The sequence below is a fragment of the Amblyraja radiata genome, chromosome 10, assembly GCF_010909765.2.
Source record: "Amblyraja radiata isolate CabotCenter1 chromosome 10, sAmbRad1.1.pri, whole genome shotgun sequence".
In the NCBI taxonomy this organism is placed as follows: Eukaryota; Metazoa; Chordata; class Chondrichthyes; order Rajiformes; family Rajidae; genus Amblyraja; species Amblyraja radiata.
In genome coordinates this window covers 24,101,204-24,124,645 of record NC_045965.1, presented here as the reverse complement: position 1 = coordinate 24,124,645, position 23,442 = coordinate 24,101,204, and the positions used below count along the sequence as shown (strand labels likewise).

Sequence of the window (23,442 nt, the reverse complement as noted above, 5' to 3'; positions counted from 1 at the left end):
TTACAATCTTTACTGAAGCCAATTAACCTCCAAACTCCTACGTCTTTGGAATGTGGGAAGGAACTGGAACACTCGGAGAAAACCCACGTGGTCACGAGGAGAATGTACCAACTTCGTACAGATAGCACCCATTGCTGTTTGTCATCTATAGCAGTGATTTGGATGAGAACATACATGGCTTGGTTAGCAAGTTTGCAGATGACACAACAGTGGATGGTTTGTAGTGAAGATGGTTGTCAAAAATTGCAGCAGAAACTTGGGAGTTGGGAGGTGGCCTGAGGAATGGTTGATGGGATTTCATACAGACATGTTGCATTTTGTGAGCACTAACATGGGCTAAACCTACCCAGAGAATGGTAGGACGGAGGGGAGTGTTGTCGAGCAGAGATATCTAGGAGTACAGGTACATAGTTAATTGAATGTGGCATCAAAGATATATAGGATGGTCAAAATAGCTTTTAGCACATTGGCTTTCATCAGTCAGAGCATTGACTATAGAAGTTGGAAAGTCATGTTTCAATTGTATAAGACCTTTAGGAGGACACATTTAGAGTATTGGATTCAGTTCTGGGCACCATGTTATAAGAAAGATGTTGTCAAGCTGGAAAGGGTGCAGAGAGAATTTACAAGGATGTTGCCAGGACTCAAGGGCCTGGGCTACAGAGAGAGGTTGAGCAGGCTAGGTCTCTATCCCTTGAAGCGCAGGAAGATGAGAGATGAGAGGGATTCCACTAATCTGGGCACAGAGTGTTTTGCCCAGATTAGAGGAATCGAGAACCAGAGGGCATAGATTTAAGGTGAGGGGGGGGGATATTTAATAGGAACCTGTCGGTTAACTTTTTCACACAAAGGATGGTAATTGTGTGGAACGAGCTGCCGGAGGAGGTAGTTGAGCCAGGTACTATCACATCTTTTAAGAAACATTTAGACAGCTACATGGATAGGACAGGTTTAGAGGGATATGGGCCAAATGCAGCAGGTGGGACTAGTGTAGTTGGGATATGTTGGCCTGTGTGGGCAGATTGGGCTGAATGGCCTGTTTCCACGCTGTACGACTGTATGACTCTAATAGTTGGAGAAATGGGCACCCATTTGGGCTTTCTGAATTAAACAGGGCCTTGGCAATATCACTACACGAGCATTGTATACAATTTATGTTTCTCTTTGGTTTCTTACCTGAGACAAGATGTACTTACCGCAGATGGAGTTCATCAAAGATTCACCAGACTGGTTCCTGGGGTGGTGGACTTGTCATATGAGGAGAGATGGAGTAGACTCTACTGTACCAGAGTTTAGAAGAATGAGTGGTCCTCTCATTGAAACGTATACAATTCTTACAGGGCTCAAAGAGCTGGGTGCAGTGTGGATGTATCACCTGGCCGAGTATTCTAGGGCTAAGTACATTCTCAGAGCAAAGTCTGGCTGATTAGGACGGAGATGAAGACTACTTAACTCAATGGGTAGCCAGTCTTCAGGCTTCTCCATCCAGTGGGCTGTGGAGGCACACTCACTGAGTTCATTCCAAACAGAGGTTGATAGACTTCTAGGTATTAACGGAGGCAAGGGATATGGAGAAAGTGCAGGAATCTGGAGCCGAGGTGGAAGATCAGCTGTGATCTTGCTGAATGGAAGGACAGGCTTGAACCAAACAGTCTGCTGCTTACTCTCCCAATGGAAGTAAAGTCCATTCATACTTATTTTCAGTGTTCCTCCGAACCAGAGTGCGTAAGGGAGTGCTTAACCAGGGGGTCGTACATAGGAGCAGCCTTGGTATTTAACCCTAGTGTGGGTGGGGACCTAGCTGGTCACTGTTCTGTCTGCTCCACAATGCACCCGATCCATGTCAATAACTAGGAGCACATCAGAATCTTGCAACAAGTGGAACAATTTATTTGCATTATGCATTAACAAATACAAATTAAAAGCCCAACAAACCTACACCTCATCACTCTGTGTGTCCTAACCTGGCATTATTTGTAGTTAAAAGTGACACTTTACCCAGTATTGACTGGTGAACACGAAAATACAAAGAACCTAAATTAATTACAAACGGTTCTATTGGAGTGAGAAAAGGAAAACAAACTCAGCGGTATTTTACATTGAAAAACAACATGCTAATGTCACATCATTCTTCTGAAATAATAAACACTCCCACAAACTTAATTCAAATCTATCCTTTGAATTTCATCCATAAGGTAAAATATAATTGCTTGCACCTCGGGAGCTTCTTGTGGAAGGTGATGTGTAAAGCAGCGAGTTTCTGAGTGGTGCTGTTGCTTTGGCGTTCCCCACCACCATTGCAACCCTGCTGCACGCTCCCAGTAGGGCAACTCCGGTACCTGCAGTGTCTCCTTGCCCCAGAACCAGCTCCAGCTCCAAACCTTGCCTTCTTCTCTAAAAAGACACAAAGTGCTGGAGTAACTCAACGGGTCAGGCAGCATCTCTGGAGAACATGGATAGGCAATGTTTCAAGTTGGGACCCTCCTTCAGACTGAGATACTGCCTGACCCATTGATTTACTCCAGCACTGAAGTTCTTCTCCTCCAGCATCTGAAGTTCTTCTCCTCCAGTTGCACCTTGCTGAACACTATAATTGCCCTCTGCTCTACCATGTCCATCTACACTGATATTCCTTCGAGAAATATTCTGCCTTATCTAAGGTGTCTAAACTGCCTTTACCAAGCCCTTTTTCCAGTTGTCATTCCTCTGCTACAGAGGATATTTGAGGTTTACAATGCAGAGGGAAGCCATCGGCAACACCCTTCCCATCACACTCAGACCCCCCCCCCCCCCTCTCTCCTCCTGCTCCCCATAGCCCTGCATCCATCCTGAACTAATGCTCCCGTTTCATCAAAGCACTATTAATCAAAACAAATCTCCCTCCCCTTCCCACAGCCCAAGGACCTGAGGCAGACCAAACTGGTCCCAGCCCCTTTCCCTCCCCAGGGTTCACTTTCCATCCTGCTAATGCACAACTACTCTCACTCCACATTCTTTTAATCAATCCCACAACTACCACTTATCTGGATGGAAACCAGAACCTGGTTCTGAAGAATCGTTGTGACCTGGAATGACATCTATCCATGTCCTTCAGAGATACTGCCTGAACCACTGAGATACTCCGACACTTTGTGTTTTATGGAAACCAGAACCTTCAGATGTCCAGGATTGGACTGGTTTCAAGACGGGGACCTCTTATTTTATTCCAGATGACACGTGGCAAGGTGAGACCTCTCCCCAGTGACTACATGCGGACAAAGTTCCCCTATTCCCCATCATTCACCTCTCACTGCTGAAGCGGTGGAGTCCATGCGGAAGTAGACAAGCTTAAGTCCCACACTGAATTGAGCAGAGCAAGGGAATGCCTGGATCTCGATCTCCAACTTGGATCCATGTTATGCCTTTCATAGTCTCAGAATGTACAGAGCAAAGATCCTATAGCTATAGGATCTTTGGTACAGAGCGTGCCAGAGCCAATGAAGGGTTCTGGCTTGGACTTTAACCTCTGCTACATCGCAGAACATCCTGTAGTCACCTCCCCACAAGCCAGGTCAGGTGCCACCAGCAGCATCAATGAGGTTTAGACTGAGAGGAACTGGTAAGAAATCCCCAGCTCTTCTTCATAAGCTTGTCATGATGTGTTTTTACCTGAGAGGAAACACTGGAAATTGGAGGAACAGCATCTCATATTTCACTTGGGTAGCTTACAACCAAGATGGATGAATATTGATTTTTCTAACTTTAAGTAACCCTTGCTTTCCCTCTCTCTCTGTCCCTCCCCCCATCCTAGTTGCCGTACTCGTGTCACTGTCATCCTGCTTTGTGTCACTCGTTATCACCTTCTCCACAGCCAACAATGGACCATTGTGGGCTCCACCTATCCTTGAACATCGTGGCTGGCTTTGATTTCTCCTTTTGCATACCTCACATTCATTTCTTTCCTTGTACCCTTTCATATCTCTCATTTCCCTCTCCCATGACTCTCAGTCTGAACAAGGGTCTCGACCCAAAATGTTACCTATTCCTTTTCTCCAGAGATGCTCCCTGACTCACTGAGTTACTCCAGCTTTTTGTGTCTATTTTAAGTTAGTTTAAGACCGCTAAATGACAACACTTCCTGCAGTGCATCCCGCCATCGGTGCTGCAATGTGGAGTTTGGGCAACGTTTACCTCAAACTCCACCAAAGGGGATCAAGCCCATAAACTTTGGACTCAGAACCAAGACTGGGCAGCACTTGGCAGGTCAGTAAACTTGGTACATATCCACCATCGATTCTCCGGCAACTGGTTAGTCCAGCGCATCTTTTAATCTGGATACCATTAGGAGAGCAATCTCAAAATTTTCCCTCGAAGTCCCCTCAAAAATGTGGTGCATAGGCCGGGTGAGGCATCCAATCACGACCTCATCGGGACTTCCGCGCCGATCGGTGGTTTGAATTTGTTCCCGCGACCTATGTTGGTCTGGCAAAATGGATAATATGGCAAGGCTCTGGACCCAAGGGTGGTGGACCAGTACATGGTTCAGTCAAGAAAATGGTTTCATGGAACAGAGGTAGGATCGTAGGTCTACCTGTAATGTGGGCACTAGCGATAAAAAGGGGACTTCAAATGCAGGCATTAGATTCAGGGTGGAGCTTAAGAGCCCCTCACCCCATCCCTGGTCCAACTAGAAGAGGCTGCTTTCCACATCACCTGTAGAGTTAGCAGTGAGCACAAGATAAAACATTGGGAAACTAAGAGCCCTCTACTCAGTCACCACTGAACTCAAGAAGCTGATGGAAAAAAGTGGGTCGTTCAGCACTAGCAAGAGATTTACACAGAAATGGAGCACTGTTACTAGGACAGAATACCACCGGCAGCACAGAGATTAGCAAACAACAGTCAGATTGGATTCACATGCCAGTGAGAGTCAGAATAACACCTGGAATTCTTGACAATTTTTGGTTCTTTGTTTAATCCTCCCCCCCACCCCCTCCCCTCCCTCCCCCACCCCCTGTACAAGAACATTCACACTTAAATGTTCAGACAACCGTTTTAGATAGCGTGAATTAATTCTGGGGTGGGGAAATGTGTGAGGGAAAATGTGTGAAAAACTGGAAGAAGTCCTGTGCTTAATGTTTTTTTTAAATTCTTTAAAGGTCCTTTCTTGTCCTTTCTCTTCCTTTTTTTGCGGTGTCACTTTCATGGCCTCCGTGGATGTGCTTGATGACGTGACAGCGTGGTGAGTGTTTTATGAGACTTGCAACATCCCCACTGACTCCTGAGAACCTCTGCCCCACGACTGCTCAGAGGAGAAGGGATATTCAGCACATTATTGAGAACCTCCAGTCTGTGCATTGAGGGTACGCAGAAGCCCAGTGTAGGCAGTGTACGTGGATGGATGGGACACCTCACAAGCTACCCGTCCACCCACCCTTTGCTGCATCTGTACCACAGACTGCATGTCCCACATCGGCTCCAGTAGCTACATCTGGACCCAGATTGGAAGCAACTCACCCACAATTGCATGAACTGCCCAGGAAGAAGATAAGACTGGAACAGTGGACCAGCTGAGTTCATAGCAAGATCTCCCTGTGGACAGGGTCACAGGGTGGGACATCAGGGAGGTGATGTGACCAAACAAGCTTCTTACATCCTCCAGATGACAGACGCATTCCTTGCAAACCCTTCCACATCCCAAAACGTGCGGGTTTGTAGGTTCATTGACCTCTGCAAATTGCCCATAGTGCGTAGGTAGTTGATACAAAACTGAGATAACATCGAACTGGTGTGAATGGGTGATCGATAGTCAGCGTGGACTCGGTGGGTGATAGGGCCTGTTTCCATGCTGTATCCTTTAATCAATTTACCACTCAGTGATCGCTTGCTCCCTTTCACCCCAAAGGTTGAAGGAAAATGCATTGACAAACAGTTCGGCATCAACCCTTGGTCATCCTTCCCTATTACAGCACAGAGGAAGTGTCTTTAGCCCACTCCCTCTTATTTCCCCACAACCTTGCAGCATTCCCCCTCACTTGCTGCTCAATTCCCCTTTGACCTTCTTGCCTTTCGCCTGCACACTGGGGAATAGTTTACAGCAACCAATTAATCTCCCAGCAGACCTTTGGGATGTGGGATGAAACCAGAGCACAACATTCTGATGTTTCAAATTTTTATCTGTGTTCTTTTTAATGACCTCCAATGATTCAGCCTTCCTTCCCCTCCAGGGCAGAAAATTATCGACATTCATCACCCTCTTGCCCATCGAATCCCCCCCCCTGTGAGACAGCAGCTCTAACAGCACCACTGTGCCACCTGAAATGTATGCCTGGTGTAGCCACAAGTTCTCATATTTCAAATTGTGTTCATTTTGGTCACGTTGCTACAGGAAGGTTGCATTAAGCTGGAATGAGAGGATTTACAAATATATTGCTGGGATTCGAGAGCCGGAACTACAGGAGGGATTAGGCAAGCCAGGATTGTATTCCTTGGAGCGCTGGAGACTAAAGGATGATCTTGTAGAGGTGTATAAACTGATGAGGAGAATTAATATCGTGAATGTACAGATTATTTTACCCAGAGTAAGGGAATAAAGAACCAGAGGACGTAGGTTTAATGTGCGAGGGGAAAGATTTAAAATAGACCTGAGGGGGCAACTTTTTCACTCAGAAGGTGGTAGGCAAATGGAATGAGCTGCCAGAGGAGGTAGTTGAGGCAGGTACAATATAAACATTTAAAAGACAGTTGGACAGGTACATGGATAGGAAAGGTTTAGAGGGATATGGGCTAAATGGGACTAGCTTTGATGAGGCATCGTGGTCAGCATTGGACAGTTGGGCCGAAGGGCCTGTTTCCTTGCTGTAGGACTCTATTACTGAAATCGTTCAATCTGAATTAAATCAAGGCAGTCTCTCAATGTGCCTGAACAGGCTGCATTTCCTAGGGAGGGGAGATCGGTTGTTGGCAATGTCAAGAAATGGCATAGGATCAGTGTCAGGTGGGAAGTGGGAATGGGTTTGGCAATGGTCAAAATAGATGGGGGCATTTTATTAATTTATCTGTACGGAGGTGTCACTTGAGACGGTGATGATGAGCCTGCTTGAACCACTGGTGCTGCTGGTGAAGGAGCGCCCACGGAGAGGGTCCCAGCATTTAGACCCAGTGACAATGAAGTATGAAGACAGTGGCAGTATATATTTCCAAATCAGAATGCTAGGTGACTTGGTGGGGAACCTGCATGGGATGGTGCTCCCGTGCATCTGCTGGCCTCGCCTTTTGCTGTGCAGCATTTGTGGGGTCGGGGCATAGATGGTGTGCCGACCCCTCCAAGTACAGTCGGAGCGGTGTCGGCGATGCCTCTTGTGGATGGTGCACACTGGAGCCACTGTGCACAAATGGTGGGTGGAGGGAATGTTTATGATGATGGATGGGGTGGCAATGAAGTGGACTGTCTTGTCGTGAACTATGCCGAGCTTCTTGATTGTAGTTGAAGCTGAGCTCATCCAGGCCAGTGCGTCTATACCCAGATAAAGAAAAAGTACTGAAAGGACTGCCTCAATTGGCCATAAACCATTAAAAACACTAAGCTGATTGGGTGTCTGGTTGATCTGCCTCCCCAACCCAACCCCAACCCAACCCCAACCACCCCCCCCCCCCCCGCGCCTTCCCCCATCTCCCACCACCCCCATTTCCCACTGTCCGTTTGGCCAATGCAGTGTGTAAGCCCATAGGCTGCCATGGTGCCTCATTGCTAGCAGATCAGTTGGAGGTATCAGACTGGACACTTCCAGGTCCTTCTGTTGGTGAAGTCACGGAGGAAGGAGTGGCTGCATCCTGCCAGCCGCCATTGGTCTGCAAAGAGAAAGAAGCATCTGAGAAAAAAAAATTCCAAATCTTAATTGTACCAACATTCATACAGTAGCTCACGTTGATATGAGGATGTTGCCAGAACTCGAGGTCCTGAGCTATATAGAGAGGTTGGGCAAGTTGGAGTTTATTCCTTGGAGCGCAGGAGGGAGAGGGGGTGATCATAAGGCAGCAACTCTACCACTGCGCCACTGTGCCACCCCATGCCCCGATAATGTTGATTCATTGAATTGTACTCATTGTGGTATCCTCTGGACAAGCTGTTTGTGTGCAGTACGCTCCCACAAGAAGTTAAAGTTTGCTGGAATCTCGAATTAGATGCTTGGTTTCAAAGTTACAGACAGATCAGTACTTACACATTTCTTTAGACATTAGACTTTAGAAATACAGCGTATTTAGAAACAGGCCCTTCCGCCCACCACGTCCGTGCTATCCTACACTCTAGGGACATTTTTACCAAAGCCAATTAACCTACAAACCTGTACATCTCTGGAACGTAGAAGGAAACCGGAGCACCCGGAGAAAACAGGTCACAGGCGGGACGCAGACACTCCGTACAGACTGCTAAATTGTGCCTTTTTTTGTAAACCAGTATCTGCAATTCCTTGTTTCTTACTAATTTTTGTCCAAGTCATTTAGATATATTGCAAACAGCACTCGTGATCCTCGTGGAACACCTTTGTTCGTAGACGTGGAGTCAGAATAACACCCTTCTACCACTACCCTCATTCTTCTATGGCCAGGCCAATTTAAAATCCAATCCACCAAGTCTCCATGGATCCAATGTGCCTTAATTTTAATCAGCCTACCATGAAGGTTTTTGTCAAAAGCTTTACGAAACTCCATGCATCCAACATCTACTCCCTGTTCAACATCAATCATCTCCTTCACCTCCTAAAAAAAACTCAGTAAAGTTTGTAAGACAGGGCCTCCCCTGCAGACTATGCTGATGCTTCTCCAGAAGCATGGAAAATAGACACAAAATGCTCGAGTTACTCGGCAGGTGACTTTTCGGGTCGAGACTCTTCTTCAGACTGAAGAAGGTCTGAAGAAGCATCTCGACCCGAAATGTCACCTATTCCTTTTCGCCAACGATGCTGAGTAACTGAGTTACTCCAGCATTTGTGTCAATCTTCAATGTAAACCAGCATCTGCAGTTCCTTCCTAAACAAGGAAACTCATGGTCCCTTTAAGGAGGGAATTCAAATGACTTATCCAGCAAGCCCTCTTGCAAAAGGTCATGGTGGAACAACTCTGCAAACAGCCCATTACAACAAATTACTGCTTTCACAATGGCAAGCTAAGTATACAGAGCAGAAAGCAGACTCAATTTTGTGTCTGAAAGCAGGCAGATTAAAGTGCACTGGGGACATTAGTCAAGATTTAAATGCCATCAGCTGAGCAGCACCAGTAAACGTCTCCTGGCAGCCACTCATTCAGAAGCCTATTATTTTACGGTAAGGAGAGTCGAACCCAATCACAGTTAATATGTGTGTATGCATCCCCATTACTGCATGTGTATGCACACGCGCACATCCACAGACCCACACACTCCCACACAAATACAAACACGCTAACAAATACACACGCACAAACACACACACACACACAAAAACATGTACGCACACACTAACATAAAGACACACAAAGACAAATATGCACAAAGCGACACACACGTACACACGCATGCACATACATATACGCACACACAAAGACAAATACATACGAAGAGACACACACGTACACAAACACATACATATACACGCACGCACTCACACACAAACACATGTACACACACACAACCATAAAGACACACAAAGACAAACACGCACAAAGAGACACACACACACACGTACACATGCACACACGCACACATACATACAGGCATACACGCACATACATATTGTAGATGTTCATACACACACCGACATCCTGATAACAAGCACACTTGCGCACACACACAGTAAATACACACAAACGCACATCACCACTCCATACATTCACACTTACGTACATACACATAAGACATGGCTCGGTCATCGGAACCTGTAAAGGGCTGATGGTCACTTTCCCAATCAGTCTGTTCAGTGTTTGTATTTTCAATACGTTTTCCAATTTGACTCCCAGTATAATGGAATAACAGCACAAACTATCTGGTTCGATACAGTGAGTGGGAAACTCTTCAAGACCGTAGGACCAAATTACGCCTGACGACCATCTATAAAGAAACACACGGGTTTATTCCAAGCAACATCAAGAGTCATCTTCAATCTACAAATTCATCCAGTCAACCAAAGACCAGGCAATCGGGGGTTTGCAAATACAACATCATCCAAAACATCCATAAAGACTGTTATAGGTATTCACTGTACCCAGACAATTCACGAATGGAATCCTCTCCACCATGACACTCGCACTGCACCCGACGTCAACACCTTCAAGACCAAGCTGGAAACAATCGATGTTAAGACGCTGACTTCTAAGGCCCACTTTAATATTTAATTGCGACTTTGCACATGACCCTAACGTATGCGACAACCAGTGATGGTGATTGTACGTCAAGATACAGATACAGAGCGACTGTAACACGGTGGGTAATTACATACAATTACATTACAGTTTACAGGCAATTTGCCCCAGTTGATCTATGAACAGGTTTCTGCTTCACCAGAACCTCGTCTACATCCTCTATCACCTCCCATCCACACAACCCTCTCCTCCTGGGCTCAGCAAGATGCTCTTTAACTGCGGCTAAAGCTGACCACTGAGGTATGAGGAGAAAACCAATGGCAGGGATGTTGTCATTCATTTTTACATGGGTTTAGCGCACAGTTCCTGGGAATGTATTTGGATGCGGGAATTACAGAGAAACATAGAGAATAGGTGCAGGAGTAGGCCATTCAGCCTTTCGAACCAGCACCGCCATTCAATATGATCAAGGCTGATCATCCAAAATCAGTACCCCGTTCTGGCCTTTTCCGCATATCCCTTGATTCCTTTAGCCCTAAGAGCTAAATCTAACTCTCTCTTGAAAACATCCAGTGAATTGGCCCCCACTGCCTTCTGTGGCAGAGAATTCCACAGATTCACCACTCTCTGGGTGAAAAAGCTTTTCCTCATCTCAGCCCTAAATGGCCTACCCCTTTTTCTTAAACTGTGACCCCCTCGTTCTGGACTCCCCCAACATCGGGAACATTTTTCCTACATTTACCCGGACCAATCCTCTAAGAAGTTTATTTGTTTCTGTAAGATCCTCCCTCATCCTTCTAAATTCCAGCGAATACAAACCCAGTCGACCCATTCTTTCATCATACGTCAGTCCCGCCATCCCGGGAATTAACCTGGTGAACCTTTACTGCACTCCCTTAATAGTAATAATGTCCTTCCTCAAATTAGGCCAAAATTGCACACAATACTCCAGGTGCGGTCACACCAGGGCGTTTTATAACTGCAGTTGGACCTCCTTGCACCGAAACTCAAATCCTCTCGCAATGAAGGCCAACATGCCATTGGCTTTCTTCACTGCCTGCTGTACCTGCATGCTTACTTTCAGTGACTGATGTACAAGCACACCCAGGTCTCGTTGCACCTTCTCTTCTCCTAATCTGACACCATTCAGATAATCTGCCTTCCTGTTCTTGCCACCAAAGTGGATAACCTCACATTTATCCACATTATACTGCATTTGCCATGCTTCTGCCCACTACCTATCCAAGTCACCTTGCAGTCTCATAGCAACCTCCTCGCAGCTCACACTGCCACCCAGCTTTGTGTCACCCGCAAACTTAGAGATGTTACATTTAATTCCCTCGTCTAAATTGTTAATATATATTGTAAACAACTGGGGTCCCAGCACCCCATTAGTCACTGCCTGCCATTCTGAAAATAACTCGTTAATTCCTACTCTTTGCTTCCTGTCTGCCAACCAGTTCTCTATCCACGTCAATACCCTACTCCCAATACCATGTGCTCTAATTTTGCACACTAATCTCTTGTGTGGGACCTTGTCAAAGGCTTTTTGAAAGTCCAGATACACCACATCCACTGGCTCTCCCTTATCCATTCTAATTGTTACATCTTCAAAAAATTCCAGAAGATTAATCGAGCATGATTTCCCCTTCATAAATCTAGTCTCTGACTGTAAGGGACCTACATTCGTCTTCATTAATCTTTTCCTTTTTACATACCTATAGAAACTTTTACAGTCAGTTTTTATATTTCCCACAAGCTTTCTTTCATGCTTTTCCCCCCTCTCTTAATTAACCCCTTTGTTGAGTTCTAACTTTCTTCCAGTCCTCTGGTTTGCCGCTTCTTCTGGCCAATTTATATGCCTCTTGCTTGGCTTTAACACTATCCTTGATTTCCCTCATCAGCTATGGTTGAGCCGCCTTCCCAGTTTTATTTTTTCGCCAGACAGGGATGACCAATTTATGGAGTTCGTCCATACTGTCTTTAAATCTTCGCCCTTGCATCTCCACCCTTTAAGTATAATTGAAGGCTTTGTGACCAGGTTTGCAGATGATATAAAGATAGGTGGAGGAGCAGGTAGTGTAGAGAAGGCAGGGACTCTGCACAAGGATTTGGACAGGATGGGAGAGTGAGCAAAGAAGTAGCAGATGGAATGCAGCGTTGCAAAGTGTGGAGTCATGCATTTCGGTATTAGGAATAAAGGCATAGACTATTTTCTAAATGGGGAGAGAATTCAAAATCTGAGATGCAAAGGGACTTGGGAGTGCTGGTGCAGGATTCCCAAAATGTTAATTTGCAAGTTGAATCGGTAGTAAGGAAGGCAAATGCAATGCTAGTATTTATTTCGAGAGGCCTAGAATATAAAAACAGGGATATAATGTTGAACCTTTATTGTCGGTGTAAACCAGCATCTGCAGTTCTTTCCTACACACTCTGGGTTTATGCGTAACAGCTAACGATTTGGAACATGTTCATTTCATCAACCAGTTGTGGGATCAGACTTCACTGTGGAATAGGGGAACATAATGAGGAGAGTCTGATGGCAGCGTGTTCTTGCTCAGATTCAATTGGGCTTTCACTTACCAAGAATTGCCTGCATGCACTGGCAATTAAGGCAGTGACAGGGCAGACAGTTGCATGGAAGGCAGACGCAGAGAACAATCTGTGGATGTCAGACAGTCCCTGTCATTTGTCGTGGGCAGGATTTAACATGTGTCTAAATGTGTTCAACATTTCTTAATTCTTTAAACCAATTTGTAAAATGCTCATTGGGTCCAGCATTCACACACAAACCTGCACATCTTTGTTACGTGGGAAGAAACCGGAGCACCCGGAGAAAACCCACGCGGTCGCAGGATGAACGTATAACTCCGTGCATACAGTGTCCGTAATCAGAATCAAACCCGGGTCTCTGGCGCTGTGGGGCAACAACTCTTCCTCCAAGCCACAGTGCCACTTTCTGAATGACCTGATCTCTGGGGAAGTGAACATTAGCCATGTCCTCGGTCACGTGGAGAATGGGTGCTTCAAGCAGAGTGGGGCCTCAGCTGTGAGCTGTCCCAAGCAATGGTGCACTGCCTGCCCCATGACAAGGGTTAAGTGGAACCCAAGTGGAACTCAAGATAATTTGAAATAGCTCTGATGGCTAACGGAATCAAGGGATATGGGGAGTAAGCAGGAACGGGGTACTGATTTTGGATGATCAGCCATGATCATATTGGCTCGAAGGGTTGAATTGGCCCACTCCTGCATCTATTTTCTATGTTTCTATGTTAGCGGCACAAAGTCACCAGCACAATCAAGGACGAGTCACGCCCTCTTCTCCCCTCCCAGAATGTTGTGTCTATCTACGGTGTAAACCAGCATCTGCAGTTTCTTCCTACACAAGAGGTTGAGCAGGGCTGAGTGTGAACTCTGTTGAGTTTACTGGAATTGACAAGCACAAAATCAGGTCTAGACACGACGGGTGCAGAGAGGGTGTTTCTCCTGATTGGGGCATCCAGGTTTCAAAATAAGAAGTCAACCATTACCAGAGAGAGGATAGGGATCAAAATACAAAAACAAGAAGGGTCTCGACCCAAAACGTCACCGACCCCTTTTCCCCAGAGATGCTGCCTGATCCGCTGAGTTACTCCAGCCTTTTGTGTCTGTCTTCAGCTGAACACACTTGGTTCATGGATCTAATCATGCCACATGCATAGGCCTGGACAGAAGGGAAGGGCGGGGGGTGGAGCAATGTGCACCCATCACAGCCCAAGTTGTAGAAGCTCTTCGCCCTCTCGCGCTCTGCAATGGGCGACCAACCGGCTGAGCTTAGAGTGGGATTGGCAGGCCCGGTCCCAAGGTGGACTCACGTCTAGCGCCAACCATTGGCCTGGACACCACTGGAGGCCGAACACAGGTGGATCAGATGCTGACTACAGCAGTAAGGAGAGACAGAGCAGCGGTGGAGGACACCAACAGCATCGCCAGGCCAGGTCAACACCTACAACACAGACCCAGTGTGGCCACCAGCACAGTGGGCCTCAAAGGCCAAGATACGACTCTGTACTATTAAGAAGTTGGCACTAGAAACATGGTAGATAAAAGTGCTGGAGAAACTCAGCGGGTGCGGCAGCATCTATGGAGCGAAGGAATTAGGCAAAGATTCGGGCCAAAACCCTTCTTCAGACTAGAAACATGGTGACTCTTCTGGTACTGCCTCGGTGAAGTCTACTATTTTTACACTACAATCGTTGCACCTTTGTACTTATCTATGATTGTGCTTATCTATAGTATGATTTTACCGGATTATACGTGAAACAAAGAATTTCACTCTTCCTAGGTTTATGTGGCAATAAAGTATGGAAATTTGATTGAAAATGAGGAGATCACAAGATGGGCACTCTGACACCTCAGTTACTTCCACTGCCAGAAGCCTGGTATTGACCCCTGGGGAAAGCCTGACTCCACTCTGCGGGGAGTGAAACGTCCCCCCTGCTGATTACTGCATGTGAAGGGCGTGGAGCAACAAACAACTCAAAATAAACCAAAGGAGCTGACGAATGGAAACACATACTTTAGAGCTAACATGAAATAGTAAATAAACCTAATTTATGTGTTTCAACAGACAAGCCATTAATCCTTATATTATCTGTTCATGCTGCACTGATTTGAAGTACAATATTCATTCTCAGGAGTCGCTGCAGATTGCAGTGAAAATGTTGGGACAGGACCCTGTTCAATGGGTCTGATCTTGCCTACCACAGACATTAGGCTCACGGGTCTATAGTTCCCAGGCTTTTCCTTGCAGCTCTTCTTAAATAGAGACACAACATTAGCCATCCTCCAATGTGTAAGTTTCATGCTTTCTAGAAACATTTTCTGGACAATAGACAATAGACAATAGGTGCAGGTGTAGGCCATTCGGCCATTCGGCCCTTCGAGCCAGCACTGCCATCCAATATGATCATGGCTGATCATCCCCAATCAGTACCCCGTTCCTGCTTTCTCCCCATATCCCCTGACAAAAGATGTCTAGGGATATGGGGAGAGGGTGGGAATATTGTATTGTGATTGAGCATGAGTTATGATTACATTGAATGACTGAGCAAGCCTGAAGGGCGGAATGGCCTACTCCTGCTCCTGTGTTCTATCTTCACACAGGGGCTGTTGTGAAATCATTGGGGAGCCCAGGCACAGATCCCTCTGGTCCTCACCTTTCACCCCACCAGCCGGCAAATACAACACATAATCCTCCGCCATTTCCGCCACCTCCAACGTGACCCCACCACTCGCCACATCTTCCCATCTCCCCCCATGTCTGCCTTCCGCAAAGACCGCTCCCTCCGCAACTCCCTCGTCAATTCTTCCCTTCCCTCCCGCACCACCCCCTCCCCGGGCACTTTCCGTTGCAACCGCAAGAAATGCAACACCTGTCCCTTCACCTCCCCCCTCGACTCCATTCAAGGACCCAAGCAGTCGTTCCAGGTGCGACAAAGGTTCACCTGTATCTCCTCCAACCTCATCTACTGCATCCGCTGCTCTAGATGTCAGCTGATTTACATCGGGGAGACTAAGCGGAGGTTGGGCGATCGTTTCGCCGAACACCTCCGCTCAGTCCGCAATAACCAACCTGACCTCCCGGTGGCTCAGCACTTCAACTCCCCCTCCCATTCCCAATCCGACCTCTCTGTCCTGGGTCTCCTCCATTGCCAGAGTGAGCACCAGCGGAAATTGGAGGAACAGCACCTCATATTCCGCCTGGGGACCTTGCGTCCGGATGGCATTAACATTGAATTCTCCCAATTTTGCTAGTCCTTGCTGTCTCCTCCCCTTCCTTAACCCTCTAGCTGTCTCCTCCCACCCTCCCACCCGCCCGCCCTCGGGCACCTCCTCCTCCCCCCTTTTTCCTTCCTTCTCCCCCCCACCCCCCATCAGTCTGAAGAAGGGTTTCGGCCCGAAACGTCGCCTATTTCCTTCGCTCCATAGATGCTGCTGCACCCGCTGAGTTTCTCCAGCAATTTTGTGTACCTACAGATCCAAACAAGATATCTTCACAGACTACTGGAGTTGTGTAGATAACCTAGGCTTCCAGGCTCAGGGAGTGGGTGCATGGGAGGTTAGTGGGAGGTTGTAGAGAGCCCTTCTAGACCCATGTGAGAGCCAACATTGACTAGCCAGTAACAACTGAAAGAGGGCTGGATAGAGCAGCAATGGACGGGTAGCTTCAAGTGGCAGAAGAATCCCTCACTCCTTCGAAGAATGGCCTTGTGAGCTGAGATTTCACCCTTCATTAACGAGTGAAGCTACAAAAGCTGGGTGGGTTCTTCACCAGCATTTCATTAATCTCTCCTGATACTGGCCATCATTGTGACTATCATTTGCCATGGCAGGGCTGCACCATGAAAGCTTTCATAGATCCTTATTGACTAGCTTCTGATGTGACACCATATGACAGGTCTACGGAGTGTTTGGCTGCACAACAAGAACTCGGCTTCCTGACTGCCAGTGTCTGTAAATCAGGGGATGGGACAGGGCAAGCGGGGGCTGGGAGGAGGCAGAGACAAAGGGAATGAAAGAGCAAGACAGAGAGAGAGAGAGAGAGAGAGAGAGAGAGAGAGAGAGAGAGGGAGAGAGAGGGAGAGAGAGATGGGAATAGAGGCATCAAACAGAAACTGCTCACATTGTATCTGTGAGGGAGCTGGGATTCAAATTCCATAACAGGCTGCCGGCAAGGGGTGACTGCGCCCATGTGTGTTGGAACCTGGATCAACATCAGTGGAGGAACACACACGTAGACGCACACTCACAGACACACGTATGTACGCACAGCATGTGCACACGCACACACAAACGCACACCCACACACACACACACAGAAACAAACACAGAAACACACATACACACAGAAACACACATACGTACATACACACTCACATACACCCTCATGCACAGAAACACACACACATACACACAGAAACACACATACACACAGAAACACACACACATACATACACACACTCACACCCTCATGCACGCACACACACACACAGAAACAAACATATACACACACAAACACACACAAACACACACACACACAGCAGTGCTGAGCAAAGAGTTTTAAACGACACTGCCAATGGATAACATTTTTTCAAAGTATAGAGATGCTGGGAATAGGGCTTAATGAATGACAATGTGATAGAAATAGATTAATATTAATAGAGAAAATTTTTCAAATCATTCACTTAAAAAAAAATCCTCCTAAGTGCCACAGTTGACTATTCTCTCCTCAAAAGAGAACAGTAAAAATAAGATTAGCAAAAAAAAAAATCCCCTTTGTTCTGCTTCCAACATCCTGGGACCATAATGGAGCTGTTAACTAATCAATAAGAACCAGGCTGGACCCAGACACAAAGGCAAGGATATTCCCCCAAAGTGGAGGAATTTGAGAACAATGGATGTTCTTTGTGATCATTGCCCACAGGGCAACACGGTGGAGAGCAGAGTCAGTAGAGCTGCTATCTCACATCGCCAGTGGCCTATGTTCCATCATGAACCTCCAATGCTGTCTATGTGGAGTTTGCACATTCTCCCTGTGAACGCACAAGATTCCTTTGGAGGCTCCAGCTTCCTCCCACTTCCCACGGTTTTGTGGGTCAATTGGCTACATTGACTGGTCATAATTTACCCCTAGTGCATGGGTGAGTGGTAGAATCTTGGAGATGTTGAAGGGAATGTGGGGAGAATAAAATAAGAAAACTGTGTAGGATTAGTGTAAGTGGGGAATTGATAGGGTAAATGAGAGGGATAGGGTAAATGCACACTTTACCCAGGGGAAGCAAGATCCAGAGGGCATAGGTTTAAGGTGAGGGGGAAAGATTTAATGGGAATCTGAGGACCAACTTTTTTTACACAAAAGGTGTTGTGCATATGGAACATGCTGCCGGTGGAGGTAATTGAGGCAGGTACTATCACAACATTTAGAAAACATTTAGACAGGTATATGGTTAAGATAGGTTTAGAAGGATATGGGCTAAACACAGGCAGGTGAGACTACTGTAGATGGGGCATGTCGGGTAGTGTGGGCAAGTTGGGTCAAAGTGCCTGTTTCCACACTGTGTGAAGACCCTTCTTCTGGCTGACTAGATATGTCAGACAGGAAACAAAGAGTAGGGATTAACAGGTCCCTTTCAGAATGGCAGGCAGTGACTAGTGGGGTATCACAAGGCTCGGTGCTGGGACCGCAGCTATTTACAATATACATCAATGATTTAGATGAAGGGATTCAAAGTAACATTAGCAAATTTGCAGACAACACAAAGCTGGGTGGCAGTGTGAACTGTTAGGAGGATGCTAAGAGAATGCAGGATGACTTGCACAGGTTGGGCAGAAGAATGGCAGATGCAGTTTAATGTGGATAAATGTGAGGTTATCCATTTTGGTAGCAAAAACAGGAAGGCAGATTACTATCTAAATGGTGTTAAGTTGGGAAAACGGGGAAGTTCAACGGGATCTGGGGGTTCTTGTTCATCAGTCAATGAAAGTAAGCATGCAGGTACAGTAGGCAGTGAAGAAAGCAAATGGCATGTTGGCCTTTATAACAAGAGGAGTTGAATATAGGAGCAAAGAGGTCCTTCTGCAGTTCAATAGGGCCGCAGTGAGACCACACTTGGAGAATTGTGTGCAGTTTTGGTCCCCGAATTTGTGGAAGGACATTCTTGCTATTGAGGGAGTGCAGCGTAGGTTTACAAGGTTAATTCCCGGGATGGCGGGACTGTCGTATGCTGAGAGAATGGAGCGGCTGGGCTTGTACACTCTGGAGTTTAGAAGGATGAGAGGATATCTTATTGGAACATATAAGATTATTAAAGGTTTGGACATGCTAGAGACAGGAAACATGTTCCCGATGTTAGGGGAGTCCAGAACCAGGGGCCACAGTTTAAGAATAAGGGGTAAGCCATTTAGAACGGAGACTAGGAAACACTTTTTCTCACAGAGGGTTGCGAGTCTGTGGACTTCTCTGCCTCAGAGGATGGTGGAGGCCGGTTCTCTGGATACTTTCTAGAGGGAGCTAGATAGGGCTCTTGAAGATAGTGGAGTCAGGGGATATGGGGATAAGACAGGAACAGGGTACTGATTGGGAATGATCAGCCATGATCACATTGAATGGCGGTGCTGGCTTGAAGGGCCGAAAGGCCTACTCCTGCACCTATTGTCTATCCATGTTCTCCAGGGATGCTGCCTGACCCGCTGAGTTACTCCAATGCTTTTGTAAACCAGCAAATGTAATTCCTTGCTTCTACAGGGACGCAAGGTGCTGGAGTAACTCAACGGGTCAGGCAGCATCTCTGGAGAACGTGGATAGGTTACGTTTCGGGTTGGGACCCTTCAGACTGGTTGTTATAGGGGGGGAGAGGAGGAAGCTAAAAGAGAGGTGAGGGTGAGACAAAGACAGGCAAGTGAATAGAGGTGACAGGGAGGGATGCTGGTTATTGGCGGTGAGGTGGACAAATGCCAGAGATGGGAAGACGGTAAAAGGCTGTGAGATAAGGAGAGAAGAGGTGCGAAATGTGAAGCCGAGGGATATATAGAGCAACTCAAGTTTGCAAATGTCATTCCGCAATCTATTTTTAAATATGGAGAGTGCACAATAATAAAGATTCGTCAACATCTCCCGGCAAATGGGAAAATAGATCTTGTGGGACATCTCGCACGAGGGACGGCAGCAGTGACCTGAAGCAACGTAGTGGATGTGGCCCGCCAGTCCTCGTTGCTCTGTGTGTGTGTGTGTGTGTGTGTGTCTGGGACCGGACTGTCCCCAGCACACACCCCCCCCACCCCCGGCCTGCTGTCATACCCGCTGAGAGGTGGGATGTGTGATCTGAGAAATGCAGTCGGATTGCTGTCCTCTTTGGAACCAGGGATCTGGCAGTGTCTGTCGTATCAATTTCCCCCAGCACCACACAGCTTGTCGCTGTGAATTTGCAAGGCCACGCAACAGGAACAGTATAGCTAACTGCTGGCATGGCAGGGCATGGGGTCAGGGGAGTGGGAGTGGGGGGGGGGGGGGGGAGCGATTCCTCGTGTGCAGGGGAACTGCGACCTGGTTTCGTCACATGATGATGGAGGAGAGGGAGGGGGAGCTGACGAGGAGAGGTGAGGATGTTGATGTTGAGTGGGGCTGTGCCCTGCCAGTTGCCACCTGGAAACAAGGTTTCATCCTTCCCTTTACCAACATCTCTTCTCTCTCTCTCTCTCTCTCTCTCTCTCTCTCACCATGATGCCAGCCTGCACCCACAGGCAGTCATGAAGCCTGGCAGATGAAGCAGTTTTATCCTGCCTACACTCCCCTTCACTGCCCTTCCTGGCCCTTGCCCTTGCCCCCCCCCCCCCACCCCACTCCACCACAGGATGTCTTGCGGAGCTGGGAACAACTGACACGCACGATGCAGGAGACGTGACAAGAGTCCGCTTGTAAAGGCTGCCCTCCAGCTTGGAAATAATGAGGAAGGGGAAAGGAAGAGTGAGAGATGGGGCAAAGGTGGGCAAGAGGAGAGAGGGAGAGAGAGGGGGAGATGTGAGGGAGAGACGGAAGGAGCGAGAGAGAGAGAGAGAGAGAATAAGAGTGTGAAAGAGTGAGAGTGTGGGAGAGAGGGAGAAAGAGGAAGCGTGAGAGAGAGAGAGAGAGAGAGAGAGAGAGAGAGAGAGAGAGAGAGAGAGAGAGAGAGAGAGAGAGAGAGAGAGAGAGAGAGAGAGAGAGAGAGAGAGAGAGGGAGAGAATGAGAGTGAGAGTGTGGGGGAGTTGAAGAAAGTGGAAGTGTGAGAGAGAGTGAGATAAGATAAAGAGAAGGAGAAAGGGAATGTGAGGGAGAGCAAGGGAGACAGAGAGTGGGGGAGATGAGAGAGGGAGAAAAGGAAACTGCGAGAGGGAGAGTGAGAGGTCATGAGAGATTGAGAGAGAATGGGCAAAAGATTGAGAGAAAAAAGGCAAGAAAATGAGAGATTGAGCATGAGCAAGTGAATGAGGAAAAGGTAATAAGAGCAAAGAGGAAGAGAAACGGAGAGAGAAAAGTAAATAATCTACTAATGTACTCAGGAACAAGGAAGTAATAGGCGCATGAGGCCATAAGATCATGTGATAGGAGCAGGATTAGGCCATTCGGCCCATCATGGTTGATCTATCTCTCCCTCCAGTACTCCTCAAGTTATATCCCTCCCGCCTAAAAAGGATCCATTTATTCCAAGTCTCTTTTCTATGAGTCAGCCAGTTCTCAATCCATGCTAACTCACATTCTCCAGCACCTTGGCTTTTAGATACCAGCCGTTTATGTGACACGTTGTCGATGGCTTTTGGAAATGTAAATACACTACATACAAGGGTTACAACTCTCTCCTGTTACATCTTCAAGGCATGCGAGCAAATTTGTCAAATATAATTCCTTTCATACAAACATGTTAACCAGGTTGAATTATATTTGGCCTTCCTAAATGATTAGCTGTTTCCTCTTTGATGATTGACTCCAACATCATTGTCAATAATAGTTGCACTAACTAGCCTGTAATTCCCTGCCTTCTGCCAATCTCCTTCTTCGGAACAAAACAATGGTTGATGTTCAATCTTCTGGAACCCCCCTGGAGTTTAGGGAGATGTTCATAGAGTGATACAGCGTGGAAACAGACCATTGGCCCAACTTCCCCACACCGACTGACATGTCCCATCTACACTAGTCCCACCTGCCTGTGTTTGGTTATCCCTCTAAAGCTATCCTATCATACCTGTCTAATTGTTTCTTAAACGTTGCCATAGTACCTGCCACAATTGCCCCTTCCAGCAGTTTGTTCCATACACCCACGACCCTTTGTGTAAAAATGTTACCGCTCAGATTTCTATTAAATCTTCCCCCCCTCCCATACCTTAAATCTATGTCCTCTGGTTCTCGATTCCCCTACTCTGGGCAAGAGATTCTGGGCGTTTACTTGATTTATCCCTCTCAATTTTTAAGATCACCCCGCATCCTCCTGTGCTCCAAGGAATAGAATCCTAGGCTGCTTAATCACTCCCTATAACTCAGGCCTTGAGTCCTGGCCACATCCTCGTAATTCTTCTCTGCATCCATTCCAGCTTGACAATGGCTTTCCTATAACATGGTTGAACATAATACTCGAACATCTGTATCTCAAAACTAAACTAAGCCAACGTGACATCAGTGTATTTGTGGACACAGATTGACTCAAGGGGCAGTAGAGTTGCTGCCTTACAGCACCAGAGACCCAGATTTGATCCTGACTACGGGTGCTGTCTGTACAGAGTTTGTACATTCTCCCTGTGACCGCGTGGGTTTTCTCCGGGTGCTCCAGTTTATTTCCACACTCCAAACACATATACGTAGGATTGTAGGTTAATTGGCTTCGGTAATATTGTAAATGGCCCCTAGTATGTAGGATAGTGCTGGTGTGTTGGCTGTATCTGTATCTCTAAAGTCTAAAGGTGTATGGGGATTGGGAATAAAAGGGAACCGGATCTAAGCTGTGATCTTACAGAATGATGGAACAAGCTCCATGAGTGAATGAGCTTTTGCTTCTATTTGTTTGCTGCGGTTCAGGAGGATGGCTTGGAAGAGCAGACCAAGGTCCCTCTGAAGCATGCAAGGAGGAGCAGCTGAGCAGGAGGGTGAGGAAGGAGGGGAGGAAGAGGATGAGCAGCGCATTACCCCGGTGGGGCTCTGCTCTCCAAGTCGTGGGACTGGAGGTAGAGAGGAGGAAGGGGTGGCTTCCTTACATTCAAGGGTTGTGGACTATACATCCGTCCCGCTCCCAAGGCATCGCTGTATCCTCCGGTCTGGTTGATGACGTGACGGAGGGAGTCCACCTGGGAGAGAAGGAAGAGGTTTCCTTTAGTTTAGTCCAGGGGTTATAGTTTACAGCCCCCTGTGGAGAAATGAAGGAGTCCCAAGCCCCCAGCCTGCTACACCCATCCCTTGGTAGACATAAAAAGCTGGAGTAATTCAGCGGGTCAGGCCACATCTCTGGAGAAAAGGAATACATGATGTTTCGGGTCGAAACCCTTCTTCAGACTGAGAGTCATGGGGGGAGGGAAACTAGAGGTAGGAAAAGGTTCAGAACCCTCCTATCCTGACTCTCAGTCTG

At 47.0% G+C, this 23,442-nt stretch overlaps 1 protein-coding gene across 1 annotated transcript in view; it reads right to left on the bottom strand.

Annotated features, from left to right (window-relative positions):
* Positions 1 to 6,762: 6,762 nt before the first annotated feature.
* Positions 6,763 to 23,442, bottom strand: part of LOC116978119 (pre-B-cell leukemia transcription factor 1-like) — a 60,302-nt gene continuing 43,622 nt past the window's right edge. The window contains exons 8-9 of the mRNA XM_033029142.1: positions 23,075 to 23,164; positions 6,763 to 7,830 (exon numbers count right to left, since the gene is read on the bottom strand). Of these exons, the coding sequence (XP_032885033.1) occupies positions 7,738 to 7,830; positions 23,075 to 23,164 (183 nt within the window). The 3' untranslated portion in view covers positions 6,763 to 7,737. The remainder of the gene's footprint in view (positions 7,831 to 23,074; positions 23,165 to 23,442) is intronic.